This window comes from Sminthopsis crassicaudata, chromosome 4 (assembly GCF_048593235.1).
Source record: "Sminthopsis crassicaudata isolate SCR6 chromosome 4, ASM4859323v1, whole genome shotgun sequence".
Lineage (NCBI taxonomy): Eukaryota > Metazoa > Chordata > Mammalia > Dasyuromorphia > Dasyuridae > Sminthopsis > Sminthopsis crassicaudata.
Genome location: NC_133620.1, coordinates 327,569,214 through 327,588,122, shown reverse-complemented (window position 1 = coordinate 327,588,122; position 18,909 = coordinate 327,569,214). Strand labels below are relative to the sequence as shown.

Here is an 18,909-nt window from a genome sequence, read left to right as displayed (position 1 = left end):
ACCAAAGGGGAATGGCATTAGTCTGTGTTAACAATTGACTCTGAGCCTGAGCCTATATATCATCAACAGAAGCCCTTCTTCCATGAAGTTGAGAAGGAGCAGAGTTATTGGTTCTTGGGTTCTAACCCACCTGATTGGTCCCCAGGGAAGACAAAGTGCTCATATCTCAATTTGCATTGACCAAGTTATTTACAATCATTTTTATTATTATTAAGTAGCAGAGGGTTCCTCACATTTCCTGAACACTTAAGAAATTTTCTCAAAGTACTTAAGATGAGGGGACAAATGAAAGTTGTTTCCTGAAACAAATCTACATCTTCCAGCTCCCACCCTGGCTCTTTGTTCAGGAGGTCTGAGCATGAAATCCAACAAATTGCCTTAAAGTCATTCTTCCAAAATAAATCTGGGTGCATTTTCCTCCCTACCTTTTTTTTTTAATTTGCAATCTAGAAAAGTGTTGTAGGAACTACAAAGAGAGGGAGAAACCAAGGAAGTCAGTGTCATGAGCAGTCACTGTCAAAACAGAAAGTATGACTCGTCCTATGTGAGGCTATAAAAGATTGGGAAGGAACCCATTTCTCCTTCTAGTAATAGACTAAGAATATGAGACAACAAAGCATTCTGAAAGTTACCAGTTTGTGGTTTAGAATTAAGACTTTGAGAAGTGGAGTGCTAGAAACAAGATGAAGTCTCATTCACCATTTAGGAAGCCCTAGAGTACAAAGGATGCAACAAACATACCATAATATAAAAGTATACCATCATGAATATGGGATATTTTATTGTAATAAGATATCCAACAGCTATACAGCCTACCTTCTTCCATCCATCCACCACCAAAACCATTGGGTATAACCTTAAATTAAGGTACTATAACACAACTATACATCCACACCTAGCCCTGCCAATCATATGCTAAACACACACACACACACACACACACACACACACACACACCCCAGTGGTAGCTTGTCAGCACTAATCACTATAACACACCACTTATTTTGTGTGAATTGAGCTGGTTTCTCTTTAATGGAGAAGAGAGGCCATTCCTAGGATTCGGTTGGCTCAGAGGATTTGGACTTGAATTAGAGATTTGGTTTCTCTACTCCATGAAGCAGAAAATACACAATCTATGGGGAATTGATACTAATGAGGTCTTCAAGGAACTCCTACTGTCCTATGAAAATGCCACTATAACTTAGCACTAATGTTTTGGTTTTGATTAGGGGATGAAATGGGGAGTTCTTTAGATATGGATACACAAAAATGAATTATCTCTACAGCTGATTCTCTGACAGGGGACAGTAAAGAGAAAGGATAAAAAATTTTCCTTATTAGGACATTAAATTTCCTATGATCTAGCTGCTTCAGGTACAATAAGAACCTGGCTTTTGAGTAGTGTCCCACTTGAATGTCATTATCTTTTATCTATGGGTCTCTCCTGAAGCCACTATACAAGGCTTAGTTAGATCAACTAGTGAAGTCTGATTAAGATAATGATGCAGTTTGAGAAAACAACTTGCACTGTGCATACAAACAGGAGCTTAAGGAGAAAGCACTGTGCCCATTGCACATTAGGTGGACAGAATATGATCTTTTACTTGAGGAATTTGAAGTATGGTTTTTCAAAACATGGGGTAGACAAGAAGATAACAGATAATCAGCCTGTAAAAGGGGGATCTTGGAGTCAGGAAGAAATGAATTCATTTCTCAGACATTTACTAGCTATGTGACCCTGAATAAGTCACTTAAACTCTATTTGCCTTCAGAAGTAGATAGCAAACCACTTTAGTACCTTTGTGAAAAAAATCCCATAATCAGTATTGCATGCTATGATCCATGGAATCACAAAGAGTCAGACAATACTGAACAACAATTTAACTATTTAATGACATAAAAGAAATGAAATTGTCTTTTTATACCCTTAGCAGGCAAGAATTTGCCTAGAAGAAAGGAGATCTTTTAGCTAATTAGGTGGTAACCTTCAGTCCCTGAAAAGATGAGTAAGAATCTTCATTTAACCTAGACAGAAAAAGGAAGACACCTGAAGGGCCCCAAATTTAATACCATTCCCTTTTGCTGGAGTTTCCAGGAAAAAGATTTTGATTGATGGGTCATAGACTTTCAGTGAGTGGTTCAATGAAAGAAGTTCCAAATATGAACTCAGAGAACATGTAAAAGGCTTAAAATCTTTTATATACTTTGCTAATGTACATATGGAAGGTGATTGAAGATTATGTTGGAAGTATAATCACTTGAAGTTCTTATACTCCTGGTATTACTACTGGTCATAATAATTATTCTTATATTATGCTAAACTAAATTTAACATGCTTTATTGTATGAAATTTACTTTTTAGAAAATTGTATCATTTTACATTTTTATTATTTATATTAAGCTCTACCTGTGTTGTTTATGAAGTCCAACTTCTTTTAAGACTATTTTAATGGTAACTCAATCTAAAAATTTTGGATCTTACTGCAAAAGGGTGAGATATGACAAGAACACCATTTATTTTGTATGAGATAAACTAATTTTCCATTTAGGGGGCCATTTTTGGGATTCAGTTGGCAGAGGCATAAATAACTGATATGGCTTCCCTGCTCCTTAAAGTGTAACACAGCTAGCTAGATGATGTGAGCTGGTGATTAATGGCATGTCTACTATCCTACCATATCTTTCTGATGTAGCCTTGATTCTGGTGGTAAGTGCAGAGGTAGAAAGGAATAGTGTTTTATTTGAATGGGTATTCTTTTTAAAATTGACAATTGTATCCTTTTTATCCTAGCCAAAATACCCAAAATACCCATTACTACTGACCATTATCTCCTAAAGGTAAATCCTACTGAATCATACCAACTAGTAATAATTTGAAAGGGTAGCTAATTTATCTTGGGATTCATAGGAAGCATGACCTATTTGTTAATTTCTGAGTTCAGTCCAAGGGAAGAAGGAAAGAATGTAAAGTCTTTTAGAAGTCAAAAACAAGCTAACTCAGTACCCCATTTTCCTCACATCAGATGATCAGATCTGTTAGTAGTGCTTTCTGTTCATGCTCTATTTCATCTCAAAGAGATTCTTCCTTCTCAGCCCATCTAGTCTTCTAACTTGAACAATAGTATCTCAGCATCTGTTTTCCCAATGCTAGAGACAGGGAGTTCGGACTCAGATTTTCCATTAAAAACCTCAACTCCACAGGAAAACAGGGAGCAGTTATGGTCTTAAAAGAGAAGTCCATTCCAGTACCGCAAAGTCTAAAGCCATAAGAAGAATAAGGAAAAAAACCCACAAGACCTCACAACATTAATATGTCAGCCATAAAATACCACAGTGTTAAGATATTCTGGAAAGGTAGCTTAATAGAAATGAACACAGCTGCCAGTGGGTATTAAGTTGGAACCAAACATCTTTCCTCAAATGTGCTCCAGTGAACCTTTATGATAAGAGGCCACTTGGAAGGAAAATGAATTGCTCTTTAAATACACACAGACACATATGAATAAACTGGACCTTTCTGCCTGACAACTAATGTCAAAGCAAAATCATATTCAAATTGCATTTCAGAGTCCAAAATAACACCTTGAGATCTACTCCTAGTGTCAAAATTAATTTTTAATCAGCATTAAATCCTAGTAAAAGTCTCACACCTATTTGGCACTTAAATACTTGTTAAACTGAAACTTTTGTTTAATACTTAAAGTGGGAAAGAAAGAATAACAGGGCCTCACAAACCAGATAATCAAATTGCTCATAAATGGAGTAAGAAAAGAAGACCACATTCAGAATGAAAATTTTCAAGAATCACCCTGTCTCTTGGACCATATCACAAGCCCTCAGTCCCAATGTAAAACTGCTCTCAGAGTTCTGAAGCTTTGGGAGCTACCTCATTAACGGGGATGGCAAAAATTCTGTACAGACTAAAACACTGAAGAAACAAGGGCCCAGACTACCTTCAGAGCCAGGAAAAAATGAATAGATGATGAAGGAACTTAAAGAGAAAAGCTAAGGTCATTCAGGGCTAGAATAAGACCATTTATCCCTTCTTAGGTCACAAAGCTACCAAGAATTCTTCTTTCCTTTCTTTTGGGGTCATCCAACTGAAGTGAATACAATTTAGTTGATACAGCATAGTTGGATCTTTGACCAGAATTTAAATCTTAAGCTTAAATCAGAGAAACTGAAAGGTGTTCCATGATTTCTTGCCAGTCTCAAACATCTCCCTCATCATTTTCTTGGATCTAGAATGAGGAGATTAAGTTCAAATTCAGTTGGCCCACTTCCTAGTTATGCAACCTTAGTCATACTAAGCTCTTTGAGACTCAGTTCCCTCAAATGTAAAATAAGGATGATACTGTCACTATTTACCTTTCAGGGCTATTGCAAAAAAAGTTCTTTGTAAGATTTTTGTTATTCAGTAGTTTCATTTATGTCCAACTCTTCATGACCCTATTTGGGGTTTTACTTGGCAAAGATGCTGGAGTGGTTTGCAATCTCCTCACAAATAAGGAAACTGAGGCAAACAGGGTTAACAGAATTGCCCAAGTTCACACAATAATAAATGTTTGAGGCCAAAATTGTACTCAGGTCTTCCTGACTTCAGGCTCAGCATATTAACCACTGTAACAACTAGCTGTTGTTACTACACCTTTTTTTTCCATCATCAAGTAACCTTATTCTTCATTTGGTTAAAGGACTCCAGGAACAATATCATTAGTGTAATGGTTTCAATGTGGGGAGAAGGAGCAAAAATGGAAAACCTCATTTCTTAATAATTGGGATATTGGCAAAAAAAAATATATATATATATACATATATATATGTATATATATATATATATATATATATATATATATATATGTATATATATATATATATATATCAAGGTTTTTTTAATCCTATCTAAATAGCAAAACCTAATGGAAAAATTCCAAGAAAATCATGCCAAAATTAGTTTACATTCTGAAATACAGAATATGGTTTAAAGAAATGATTTCTATTATCATTAAATATATACAGTAACAAAAGCTAACGACTAATGCTAAATGTTATAAAGGATAGGTCCTTGTTTCTTTATAATTAAAATATGAATATGCATATATAATGCTATAATGCAAAATAATGCTACAAAATGCTATAAAAATCTGATTTCTTGGGTAAGCTAAGTATTTGCAATAAGATTTTATTTACACTATTAATGTGCTGAAAAAAATCATTTTTTATATACTTAGTGCTAAAGGTAAATCATGAGTTCTCGCTGAATAGGAATCTAATGAGTTTTCACTAAATTTGTTTTAGGCTAGCAGTATTCTAGGAGAAGAACTATATTCCTAACCAAGGAAGAAATAAATCTTATTCAGAAATTTAAACAAAAAAAAAAAAGGTTCTTTTAATAAAACTAATAGTTTATCCAAAACAATCTATCCATACCATACCCATTTCTTGTACTATTTTTTCAAGAAACATTTTTTTAGTTTAAATTTCTTTTGTAATAGTAATATGGGATCCCTAGAACCTCTTAAATCTAATATCAGAGATCCCAAAGCACTTTACAAATATAACAGTATGCTATGTAATCCTGTTAGTTTTCCATAAAAGTAGTCAGGAATGGTAATTAAGGGATTTTTGCCAAGATTACACAAGAGATAATACTCAGACTACACATAAAATACAGTCTTCTGAACTCTTCATAAAAATAAAAAAAAAAATCACTAGCATTCATATCTTGTTGAATTCACCATTTTTGTAATATTGTTTGATTATAATTTATATTCAAGTCATTTAACCTTCAATAGATATTAGTTTGAATATGTTTATACAACTAACAATACTCACCATAAGTTCTGCATATGTTGGCCGTTCTTTGGAATTCTTCTTCAAGCTTAAGAAAGGGAAGAATTAAACACATTAAAATCAAGAAACCATCTGCATTTTCACTAGACTAGGATTTCAGAACCTGCAGAAGACTAAACATAACCAACTTGAAAAACAGTATTGAAAACATAGGTTTCCAATGTTCATTTGTTTCTTGTACTCCACTTCTAAATCAAGCTTTAAATCAACAGTGGACATGAGTTCATGGAAAGAAAATACATATACTTTCCTTGGAGATGCCATACCTATGACATTAAAGTTTGCCCTTCAAATGTACAGTTATTATAACTCAAAATATATCTACTTTCAATCTACCACCCACAACTTTCTGTAATAACTAGGGTTTGGCAATGAGATCTTAAGATTATATTTGCTATGGAACAATTTTAAGACTCTGGGATCACTATCTAAACTAGTCTGTTCATTCTTATTTCTGCTTTCTCCTGGTTTCCTAGAAATGCTTCCTTTTTGTATATCATTAATATAGTCCATCTGAGTTAGGAGCAAATTTAACCCATAAAATTTTCAAGGTAATGGAACTTATGTAAGGCAGATTAGTCACCAAGGTAAAAAGTATATTCAGTCGATAATGAAGTAATTATCTTGAATAGGAATGCACTAGTTGTGACAAGCATAATCATATCTATCTATTACTCAATCCATAATAGTGAGTCCTGTGAAAAAGTGGAAAAGGGTAATTAAGGAAAGAGCTATAAACTCAATCAGTCCATATTGTGATATGACTGTACTTTGAGCCACAGTGCTCAGATTGAGGGCAGTGATTGTTCTACTATATTTTGTCCTAGTCAGACCATATCTGCTGCCTTGTGTTCAGTTCTGGGTACCATATTTTAGGAAGAACATTGACAAGATTGAACATATCCAGAAAAGTATGAATGGGATAGTAAAGGAACTGGAAACCATGACATAAAGAATCATCTAAAAGAACTAGGTATGTATATCCTGTAGAAGAAAAAAAAAAAAGCATATGGAAGAGAAATTAGATTTGTTCATAGGACAGAATCAGGTACAAAAGTAGACATTGTTGAAAGAAAGAAAGAAAGAAAGAAAGAAAGAAAGAAAGAAAGAAAGAAAGAAAGAAAGAAAGAAAGAAAGAAAGAAAGAAAGAAAGAAAGAAAGAAAGAAAGAAAGAAAGAAAGAAAGAAAGAAAGAAAGAAAGAAAGGAAGGAAGGAAGGAAGGAAGGAAGGAAGGAAGGAAGGAAGGAAGGAAGGAAGGAAGGAAGGAAGGAAGGAAGGAAGGAAGGAAGGAAGGAAGGAAGGAAGGAAGGAAGGAAGGAAGGAAAGGAAGGAAGGGAGGGAGGGAGGAAGGAATGAAGGGAGGGAGGGAGGGAGAAAGGAAGGGAGGGAGGGAGGGAGAAAGGAAGGGAGGGAGGGAGGGAGAAAGGAAGGGAGGGAGGGAGGGGAAGGGGAAGGGGAAGGGAAGAAAAAAAAAAAAAAGAAAAGAAAAAACAAACTTATGCTTAATAAGGACACACTTAGAAAAAAATAGTACTATCCAAAAGCTGGATGCTGTCTTGAGAGGTTCCCCATCACTGGATGCATTCAAATACCATATGACTACCTATTTAGTATAATGTAGAAAAAAAAAATTATCCATGTAAGGGTTAGACTAGAAGTTCTCTGACTTCCATTCCAACTCGAATTGTGTTGTTTAAACTAAATACATTTAGCAAAACTTGGTTTTAGTTTTAAATAGAACAATACAAAACACAAAATTTTTCAAAGGGACAAATATTGTCAATCAAGTCAGTCAGTTAGGAAACATTCATTAAGGAACTCTTATGTATTAGGCATAGAACTATGCTCTGGGGAAACAGAAAGGGGAAAAAAAAAATCTGTCAAGGAGTTCACATTCTAATGAGGAAAAAAAAAAGAAATAAGAAAGCAACATAATCCAATCTGCAGAGGAGTCATTAGTAACTCCATTTTCCCTACTCTCAAAAGCATATAATTGTATGGATTGAAAACAGCCTTTTTAACTAAAGCCAGAAGAACTAGAATGTAATTGAACTTTAATTATATTCAATACATGTTTTGACAGAAGTAAGACATTTAAAAGCTGAATATGACCCCTATACCATATATAGTATATACTATACTATACTATACTATACTATACTATACTATACTATACTATACTATACTATACTATACTACACTACACTATACTATACTACACTACACTACACTACACTACACTACACTACACTACACTACACTATACTATACTATACTATACTAAAGTAGCCTGGTAACACCAAAAGGGAGGAAGAAGTATTATGAACAAGTTTTCTTCACTTAAAAGAACTCAAAGCAGTCTGCTGAAACTGAGTGACAAAAGCAGAATCAAGAGAACATTGTACACAGTAACAATAAGATTATATGATGATCATCTGTTGACAGACTTGGTCCTTTTCAACACTGCAGTGATTCAAGGCAATCTCAATGGGCTCAGGATGGAAAATTCCATTCATATCCAGAGAGTTATAGAAACTGATTGTGGATTGAAGCATATAGTATTTTCATTTTTTTTTTCTTTCTCATGTTTTTTTGGGTTTTTTTTTTTGGGGGGGAGGGTTGGGTTTTTTTTCCTCCATGGTCTGATTTTTCTTGCACAACATGACAAATATGATAATACATTTAAAAGAATTGCACATATTTAACCTAAAAAAAAGCTTCTAAGAGGCTCAAAAATGAATTAATTAGAACACTGAATAATCAATGGAAACTGTGAGATTAAATCTGGCCCCAAAACTGATGGCATAGATCACTGAATCTACAGTAGGAAGAGATATTAGAAATGATTTAGTCTACCTACCCACTCTACTTCATATTTCAAAAGAAACTGAAGCTTGGAAATATGAAATATCTTGCCTACAGTCACATATGTAGCAACCAAAAGTTTTTCTAGTTAGTTTTATTATTGTCTGAGTAATTCTCCTCTTCCTTCTTTTTCTCTTCATTTTTGATCTCTTCCCTTTACTCTTCCTCTTTCTCCATTACAATCACCACCCCTATTCCCATTTCAAGATTAGTATATCGCCTTCAAAAACAAGGTTCCTGCTATTATACAGAGGAAGAGGTGCAGAGAAAATACTTTGATTTCAGAGTCGCTGTTCTAATTGTGTATGTTATACCTATGATCAAACCAGCTAATATTTTAGTAACCTAAACTTAGCCGACTAATGTTCTATATAAACTTAGGTATCACTAAGTATATTATTCACACATGAGAGGCTAGGAAGAGGGAACCTAAGTCAATGAAAAAAAGTACAATCACAAATATGAAAGCTGCATTCAAAATTCAATTGAGAATTTTATGAGGTTTATGTTTACATTAAATGTTTACAAACCTTTCAGGCTAATGTCAATTACTAGACTTTCCCATGTGTGTGGAATCTTCCTAATTAAGACAGGATAGGCTTCTATTCTTGACTTTTCTGCATGGTAAATTTCCTGCAATGTTCTCTTGTTTCTGCTTACCTCACTCAGTATCAATTCATGCAATCAGACTGCTTTTGAGTTCTTTTAAGTGACAAAAACTTGTTCATAAGTTAAAACTCCAAACCAAGCAAACCATACTTCTCAAAAAGTGCCATAATATGGTGTTTTTCCAACAAGAAGTCCTATTTGACTTCATGTGTTTTGTTACATAGCTACAATACAAAAATAAGCAACTTTCTCTTTTGGCTTATTAGGGGAACTTAATGATTTTCCTTCAGTGGAGGGGATTTTTTTTTAAAGTATCTATTTACTTCCTGAGTAGCTAGTTTATGGGAAAATTCCCATATGAAATTTAAACAGGCCTTGAAATTAATATGTTGTGGAAAGTATCCAATAAGTGATTCTATGAGAAGTGCCATCATGAACTACAACAGAAATGTCATGTAAAAGAATGCTTGAAAATTTAGGAAATAGAGGATGTTGGCCAACCGGATATTTTCTGTCTCCTATCCCTTCATTAGCAAATTCAGTTTTACTGTAAGTGTTACATAGCCTTACTAATATGGAAAACACTAATATAGCAAGTTAACATTGTTTAGCATGTTAAAATAGTCCATCCTTCATTTTTTTTTAATTTATAAGACTTCAAAACCTAGACTAAGAATAGCAGAGGACTCATGATAAGGTTAAGGGGATAAGAAGCAAACTTTCCATCTTTAATGGGACGCACTTGAAATTCAATATAAAATAACAACTGTCAAGTTCAAAGCTACATCAATTTCTTGTTGGGATTGATTCAGACTTTTGAGTTTTCAAGTGGCTTGCCATTTCCAAGCGTGCAATTAGTTAACTGCTCTAATTCCTCTTCCAAATGCCACAACACATGCTCCTGACCGTAGCTGACACTAAAAAAACGGCTTCCTGCTGCCTTAAGAATTGCTAGTTTGGTGTTTTGCTGACCAGAGGATTTCTGCTTATTTGAACTCACCCTGACTGATTCCAAAGAGGACTATTTGGTGCATCCGCAGAATAAAAACATATTGTGCCTTTGTAACCATGCATTTGTCAGAAACAAAATAAATATCCCCTGTCTCTACTCACTGACTATCAAGATGAAGATGATTGATTCCATTCTGTACCATTCACTTACTATTAGAAAGCATATGCATACCAACACAATCCAACAGCAAGAGATACAAAAAGAAATTCCATTCAAAATAACTGTCGATAGTATAAAATATTTGGTAATATATCTACCAAAGGAAAGTCAGGAATTATATGAGCAAAATTACAAAACACTTGCCACAAAAATAAAGTCAGATTTAAATAATTGGAAAAATATTAAGTGCTCTTGGATAGGCTGAGCAAATATAATCAAGATGACAATACTCCCTAAACTAATCTATTTATTTGGTGCTATAACAATCAGACTCCCAAGAAACTATTTTAATGACTTAGAAAAAAATAACAACAAAATTCATATGGAAGAACAAAAGATCGAGAATTTCAAGGGAATTAATGAAAAAAAAAATCAAATGAAAATGGCCTAGCTATACCTGATCTAGAAGTATATTATAAAGCAGCAGTCACCAAAATCATTTGGTATTGGCTAAGAAATAGACTAGTTGATCAGTGGAATAGGTTAGGTTCATAGGGCAAGATAGTGAATAAAAATAGCAATCTAGTGTTTGACAAACCCAAAGACCCCAACTTTCGGGATAAGAATTCATTATTTGACAAAAACTGCTGGGAAAACTGGAAATTAGTATGGCAGAAACTAGGCATAGACCCACACTTAACACCACATAGTAAGATAAGATCAAAATGGGTCCATGATTTAGGCATAAAGAATGAGATCATAAATAAATTAGAGGAACATAGGTTAGTTTACCTCTTACACTTGTAGAGGAGGAAGGAATTTGTGACCAAAGGAGAACTAGAGATCATTATTGATCACAAAATAGAAAATTTTGATTACATCAAATTAAAAGGCTTTTGTACAAATAAAACTAATGCAAATGAGATTAGAAGGGAAGTAACAAATTGGGAAAACATTTTTACAGTTAAAGGTTCTGATAAAGGCCTCATCTCCAAAATATACAAAGAATTGACTCTAATTTATGAGAAATCAAGCCATTCTCCAATTCCTAAATGGTCAAAGGATATGAACAGATAATTTTCAGATGATGAAATTGAAACTATTTCCATTCATATGAAAGAGTGTTCCAAATCACTATTGATCAGAGAAATGCAAATTAAGACAACTCTAAGATACCACTACATACCTGTCTGATTGGCTAAGATGACAGGAACAAATAATGATGAATGTTGGAGGGGATGTGGGGAAACTGGGACACTGATACATTGTTGGTGGAGTTGTGAAAGAATCCAGCCATTCTGGAGAGCAATCGGGAATTATGCCCAAAAAGTTATCAAACTGTGCATACCCTTTGACCCAGCAGTGCTACTACTGGGCTTATATCCCAAAGAAATACTAAAGAAGGGAAAGGGACCTGTCTGTGCCAAAATGTTTGTGGCAGCCCTTTTTGTAGTGGATAGAAACTGGAAAATGAATGGATGCCCATCAATTGGAGAATGGTTGGGTAAAGTATGGTATATGAATGTTATGGAATATTATTGTTTTATAATAAATGACCAGCAGGATGAATACAGAGAGGCTTGGAGAGACTTACATCAACTGATGCTAAGTGAAATGAGCAGAACTCACTTCAACACCAAAACTGTATGAGGCTGTATCTGATAGAAGTGGATATCTTCAACACAGAGAAGAGCTATCCAATTCCAATTGATCAATGATGGACAGAATCAGCTACACCCAGAGAAGGAACACTGGGAAATGAGTGTAAACTATGAGCATTTTTCATTTTTCTCCCCAGGTTATTTTTACCTTCCGAATTCAATTCTTCCTTTGCAACAACAACAAAATTTGGTTCTGCACATATATATTGTACCTAAGATATACTATAACATATTTAATATATATGGGAATGCCTGCCATCTAGGGGAGGGGGTGGAGGGAAGGAGGGGAAAAATTCAGAACAGAAGGGAGTATAAGGGATAATGTTGTAAAAAATCGCCTATGCATATGTACTGTCAAAAATGTTGTAATTATGAAATTAATAAAAAAAAAAAAACAAAGAAAGCATATGCACCTGTGGAGGCTTCCAATACACTACCCTAAAACATCAGTATAAGATGGGTAGGATCAAAGTACCTCTGATGTGTTAGGTCTGGATTTATGTTTAGTAATTCTTCAAGTAATTCTCTAATATCATAAGAGACTTTAAAAAGTAGAAAAGTGGTCTGGTTTTTTTTTTCTTTTTAGCAGCTTTAGATTCCGATTTCTATTGCTATTATCTCCATGCATTAGGCCTAATGTTGCTTTTGTTCAGTCATATCTGACTCCTGATGATTCTATTTGAGGGTTTTTTTGGTATAGATACTGGAGAGGTTTATTATTTCCTTTTCTAGCTCATTTTACACATGAGGAAATCTAGGCAAACCGGATTAAGTGACTTGCCCAGGGTTACACAGCTACTAGGTATCTGAATCTTCTTGACTCCAGACATGTTGTTTTATACAGAAAAGGGAACCCCTGCCCATATTGCCAGTATGAGAAATCTCATTTGTTGTTCTGTTGGCAAAATTTCCCATATTTAGGTTTCTTTATTTCTTCATTAGCCAATATGCCCCAGATACAATTCTTGAAATTACCATCTAGAAGACCACTACCTGCAAGGAGTCTTGTTATGGACCACAACTCTGAACTTGAAACAAAGGATTCTTACAAGATGCTAAGTCAGTGGAATTGATAGAGACAATGGCTATCTAGTTTAGCATGGATAAATATGATTGATTTAATCTTAACAACAAGTAATGGTTTCCTACGAGCAGAACCAGAAGATCATTATACACTTCAACAATGATACTGTATGAGGATGTATGCTGATGGAAGTGGATATCTTCAACATAGAGAAGAACTAATCCAATTCCAATTGATCAATGATGGACAGAATCAGCTACACCGAGAAAAGGAACACTGGGAAATGAGTGTAAACTGTTATTTTTACCTTCTGAATCCAATTCTTCCTGTGCAACAAAAAATTCGGTTCTACACACATATATTGTATCTAGAATATACTGTAATATAGTTAACATGTATAAGACTGCCTGCCATCTGGGGGAGGGGGTTGGGGGAGGAAGGGAAAAAATCTGAATAGAAGTAAGTGCAAGGGATAATGTTGTAAAAAAATTACCCTTGCATATGTACTGTCAAAAAAAAAGTTATAATTATAAAATAAAATAAAAATTAAATTATATTTTAAAAAAAAAGTAATGGTTTCCTAGTGATATAATGATTGATTTATACACAGTGTGGAGCATATAAGCAGGGACTGAGAGCCACAGAGGAGAAGCTTTCAGAGAACAGACAGGCGGGAGCTCAAGCTCTCAGAATCAAAGACAGACATTCATTCGATCTTCAGGCAGGTCACTGGTGGCAAGCTCTCCTCCTGCATTTCTCCACTGAGACCAAGGCCGGTCTGAAAGGCTCTCCAGAAAGCTGCCCAACCCCAGGAAAAAGATAATAAAGAATCTGGACTATAAGAAAACTAACCAGGCCCCAGGAAAGGAGACAAGACTTTGAAAGAGATAATAAAGGACTAGGACTTTAACCTCTGGCTACTCTTGTATTGATTACTCTCCTGAAAAGAAGGCTGCTCCCAGAGACCCCAAGAAAACCCAAACCAGAGAACATTACAGAGTCTATATTTCAAAAATTGATAGTTCCAAAAGAAAAAAATTAAGTTGTTCACAAGTCAAATTTTAAAAGCAAATTTGGAAAAGCAGGTTTGAATTTATATTTGTAAAAAACAATTATAAAAGTAACCAACAAAAGTATAAATGCTAAATGACCCCTACCCTTACAAACATAAAATAACAATTTACTCATTCAAGCTGGTAAAAATCAGGTCTTAGAAATGAAATACAACAGATGGCATTTTGGATCCCCAACTTTGAAACATAGGCCTGATGTTCCTTTAGCATTGTCTCACAAATACCCATCAACCTACCAACTTAACAGTGATTGGTATTAATCAGCTAAGAGCTACCAAGGAGATGCACTAGCTATAAAGGTACTGTGTATAACAGTTCTTTGATGTCATATTTTATGACATACTACAGCAAAATTTATTTCACAAAATAAAAAGGAAACATATGTCGTAATGAATCACCAAAGTTGAGGGCAAGACCCTCCTCCCACTGCCTATCCTCACACTTTTGTTTTCTTGGGGTTTCTAGGAGCAGCCTTCTTTTCAGGAGAGTAATCAATACAAGAGTAGCCAGGGGTTAAAGAAATACTGCCTATACTCATGACTAGAAATACAATACACAGTGTGTTTCAATTCGGGGAGGAGGGAGGTAGAATAGACCTGCTAATTAATGGCATAAACTTTTCATGTTCCCAGTCTTTATTTTCTTTTAGCTCAACCACAAACATCTTCAAGTATCTCTAAGAAATATTTAGACAATCCCTGTTTGTTTCTTGGAAGACACAGGAAGTAGGTATTCTTGAATTATCCTTAAAAATTCTTATACTCATTATTAGATCCTCCAAGCCATTTCTATTCAAATACAATTTTCTATTCAAGAAAAATAAACTATTAATGAGAAGATCATCAGAAACATTTCTTTCTCTCTAATATTGAAATTAATAAAGGAATTACCATTTAGAAGCATCTTATCCAAACTTCATTCCATGCTGCTACTCCTCTTCAAAGAGGATCCATTTTGAAAAACAAAAGTTATCGAAATCACAAACCTAACAGCCAGTTCCAAACAATACTACTGCAACATTGGATCAGTACATAAGGCAGAGAACTTTGAGTATCCACATCTATGCCTATTAGTAATTAGATGCTATGAGATGCAACTAAAGATTTAAGAAACCACTATAATTTTTTTGAAGCATGAATATCCTTTAAGTACCTGTGGAGAAGAAAAGGAAGAAGGATGGCCAAAGTGCAGGAGACAAGAATAACAGATGAAAAGTCCAAGTCTACAATACATTTTAAAAGATCCAACAGAAGGCCTCAACTGAATTGGACAAATCTTCTATAAAATATTTGTTAAGTTATATGGAAAAGAATTGCATGGAGTAAGAAAGATTGGACAGTTGGTGATCTAGTAGCCACACAGAATAGATCACAGATTTAATAAGGAATTGAAGAGGACTCACTTGTATGGCCTCCAAAGGCTCAGTTTTATACAAGAGTCTTTCAAAGGGACTTCAAAGGAATAGAGTTGGTGAATGAGAATGGGAATATAATGAGAATATAATGGGAATATAAACTTGAAAGACCTCAGCATCCCAGGCATTGAGAAAATAAAAGTCGACTTTCAAGAAAGAAAATAATAATAACAATAAATCAGACTGATAAATAATAAAATTAGTTTTTAAAATGATTCTTTTTATCAATGCTAATATCAGGCTACTTGTCATCTCTAGCATCAGATATACAACTACTATGGCATTCGTAGTTTGAGGAAACATTAAGAAATATTTTTGATTAAATAAAAATGCATGCAAGGTTGGCAAAACTTTTGTTTACATCTAGGAAGCTCTGGTGCCATTTCCAAAGAACATAAAAATTTTACTTTAGTGAGGTATGAAGGTGTACATTAATGTGTGGAACAATAAATAATGAACAGAAAATGTATTTTCTGAATAAGTCATTATCAATTCAAAATGATTTTCTTTAATCCATTCATACAATCCTAAATTTAAAGTTGAGAAGGACATTTGAGATCACCAGTCCTTAAATATAAAGAGTAGAAAACTAAAGTCCAAAGAGTTGTTGACCAAGATCACAAAGGTAATAAATAATAGAGGTAAGATTTTAACCTATTTCCTCTAAATTCCAAAACATGTTTTTCACACTACATCAAGCTAAAGAGCCAAAATTAGAGCAAGATAACAGGGTCTTTCCAGGGAGTATAAAATTTGAGAGCCCTGATAATAGGGTAAAACAACTGAAGTCAGTATGTAATAAATAAGAATAACTGATTAAATCAACTCAACTAGCATTTATTAAATTGTTAATATGCATTGTTAAGCACTTAGAATACAAATAAAAGTAAAAACAAACAAAAAATAGCCCCTACTCTCAGGGAACTCATAATCCAAAGGAGACAATATGAAAATTATTATGTATAAACAAGATAAATTAGGAAAATCTCATAAAAATGTACAAATATTACAGATGATTGGAAAAAGTTTTTATTAAAAATAAATAAATAAATAAAAATAAAAAATAAAAAACAGGACTTTAGACTGCTAAACAAGAGGCTGCAAATTCATTCTCCATAGTAACCCATGGGCAATATATTAGAAACTCAGAATTTCTCTAAAGACCAGCCTTTCCTTCAACTGAAAGGCCTAGGTACAAGCATTCCTCCTTCTGGCTTTGCCAAACAAAAAAAGGCTATATTCTAGTAGAACAAAAAAAGGCTATATTCTAGTAGAACTCCTACAACCAGATAAGAACCTCTACTGATCTATCATTGAAGAATGTACAGAGAAGATAGAGGCAGAGGAAAATAGAATCCTGTTAAACATTAGAAATTTTGTCTTTCTTAGTCTTTGTTAGTAATTTTTTGTTTGTTATTATGGTTAGTTACATTCTAATATTGAGATTAAATCACTGTGGTGGCCTATACTGAGCCCAAGGTAGAATAGAGATTAATCTAATGATCTAATTTTACAATTGAGGAAATCAAGATTGAAGTTTAAATGGAAGGAGCTCGAGGTTCTAGTTGTTCTTAATCCTCCATCATAAGAAATTCACTAAGGCAAACCTCACTTGCTAACTGTATTATCAAGTATTCAGTTGAGTCATGAAAGTAAAATCATATTGTATATTTGTATATATATATATATATATATATATATATATATATATATATATATATATATATACCTATATCATAAAGTTGTTTGCTATTTTGAGGAGGGGAGAAGTAAAGGAAGAAGGGAGAAAGACAAAATCTTACAAAAATGAATGCTGAAAACTGTGCATATTTAGAAAAATAAAATACAATAAAGAAAAAAGAAAGTAAAAGCATAGTCATAGAAGCCTCATATTAGAATCTAATTTTATCTCATTAAATTTCAAGAAAGCTACATTCAGAACATCTTTTTAGACTCCTTCAAAAGGAGGTAGTCTTTGAAGTCTTTCTAACAGTCTCCTTTAAACAATATTTTGTGTTCTACTTTCCAACTACTAATTATTCTCTTAAATTTTGAAACAATAGCAATACTCCAGGTACCTTCTATCACACACATTAAAGATTTCTCCACTTATGCTATGTTCCAATTCTATTCTGCAGATGACAAGTAAAATCATTACATTACATACTGTAAATACCTTTTGGATATTTTCCCCATCCATAGTAATTCTGAAAAGTCAAGATATTGTTGAGATGATAGATTGTCACAAGTCACACAAAAGAAATCCAACAAATATTATTTTGTAAAAACTCCCATTTCTATTTATCTGGATCTTCTAGCAACCTAGACCAGATCCTTTGGTTTTTTTGTGGGGTTTTTTTTGTGGTTTTTTTTTTGTTTGTTTGTTTGTTTTACATCAAAACAGCAAAAAATATATAGGAGAAAAAAAGGACAAAAAATAACAACCTGAAAAGAAAAGAAATGCAGGGGAAGGGGGAGAAATACATAAAAATAAATGAAGAAATGAATAAGCAAAAATGGGAAAATAATTGACAAATATAATAAGGCAAAAGAAAATGAGGAAAAAATATCAAGAGAAAAAGCCAAATAGTTTAATAAAAAGAATTAGAATCCTCAAAAGAGAATTAGTAAGTGCTAGCATCTCCAGAGTTTAGAACCCCAATTAATTTTTTTTAATTTTAAAATGGAAATTGTACTAGGCACCAATTAGCACAAATGATAAATATCTTTAAATGGTGGCATTATTCAAATTCACATTGCATGTTTCCAATCAGTTACCATATTCTATATGACTTCAAACAGTACTAATTTAAATACATGTGATCATTTGCAATAATTATGACCTAGCTGTAAAGACAAACAAGAAATGAACTGCTAAGAACAAACATGAAAAAAAAAATTAGTAAAGCATTAGACTCTGAAAATGAGAAAAGGGGAACACACACAAATATGTAATAAATAAAAATGGAGCAAAAAAAATAAGACAGCAACACTAAAAGCACTGCAAAAAGATCTGTGCAAATATTAGAAACTAAATTTAAAACAGAAATTATGGAATCTACCTCAGAATTGTTGACCTAACAAGAAGAAAAAAAAATTTAAATGATAAAACTAGTGCTTTTTGATATGTGAGTTTGCTTTTTTTCTGGATATTTGCAAAATTCTCTTTTTGATATTGCAGTTCTGGAAGTTGGTGACTACATTTCTGGGTGAGTTAATTTTGGGTTTCCTCTCAGATTCCAGCCTAAGAGTTATTTTGTTTGATCTACCAAAAAAAAGTATCTAAAAAGATATGACAA

At 33.6% G+C, this 18,909-nt stretch overlaps 1 protein-coding gene across 2 annotated transcripts in view; it reads right to left on the bottom strand.

Moving 5' to 3' along the window:
• Positions 1-18,909, bottom strand: part of MAP2K6 (mitogen-activated protein kinase kinase 6) — a 150,952-nt gene that overhangs the window by 9,167 nt on the left and 122,876 nt on the right. For both annotated transcript variants that reach the window (XM_074260626.1, XM_074260625.1), the window contains exon 11: positions 5,836-5,881. In XM_074260626.1, the coding sequence (XP_074116727.1) occupies positions 5,836-5,881 (46 nt within the window). The remainder of the gene's footprint in view (positions 1-5,835; positions 5,882-18,909) is intronic.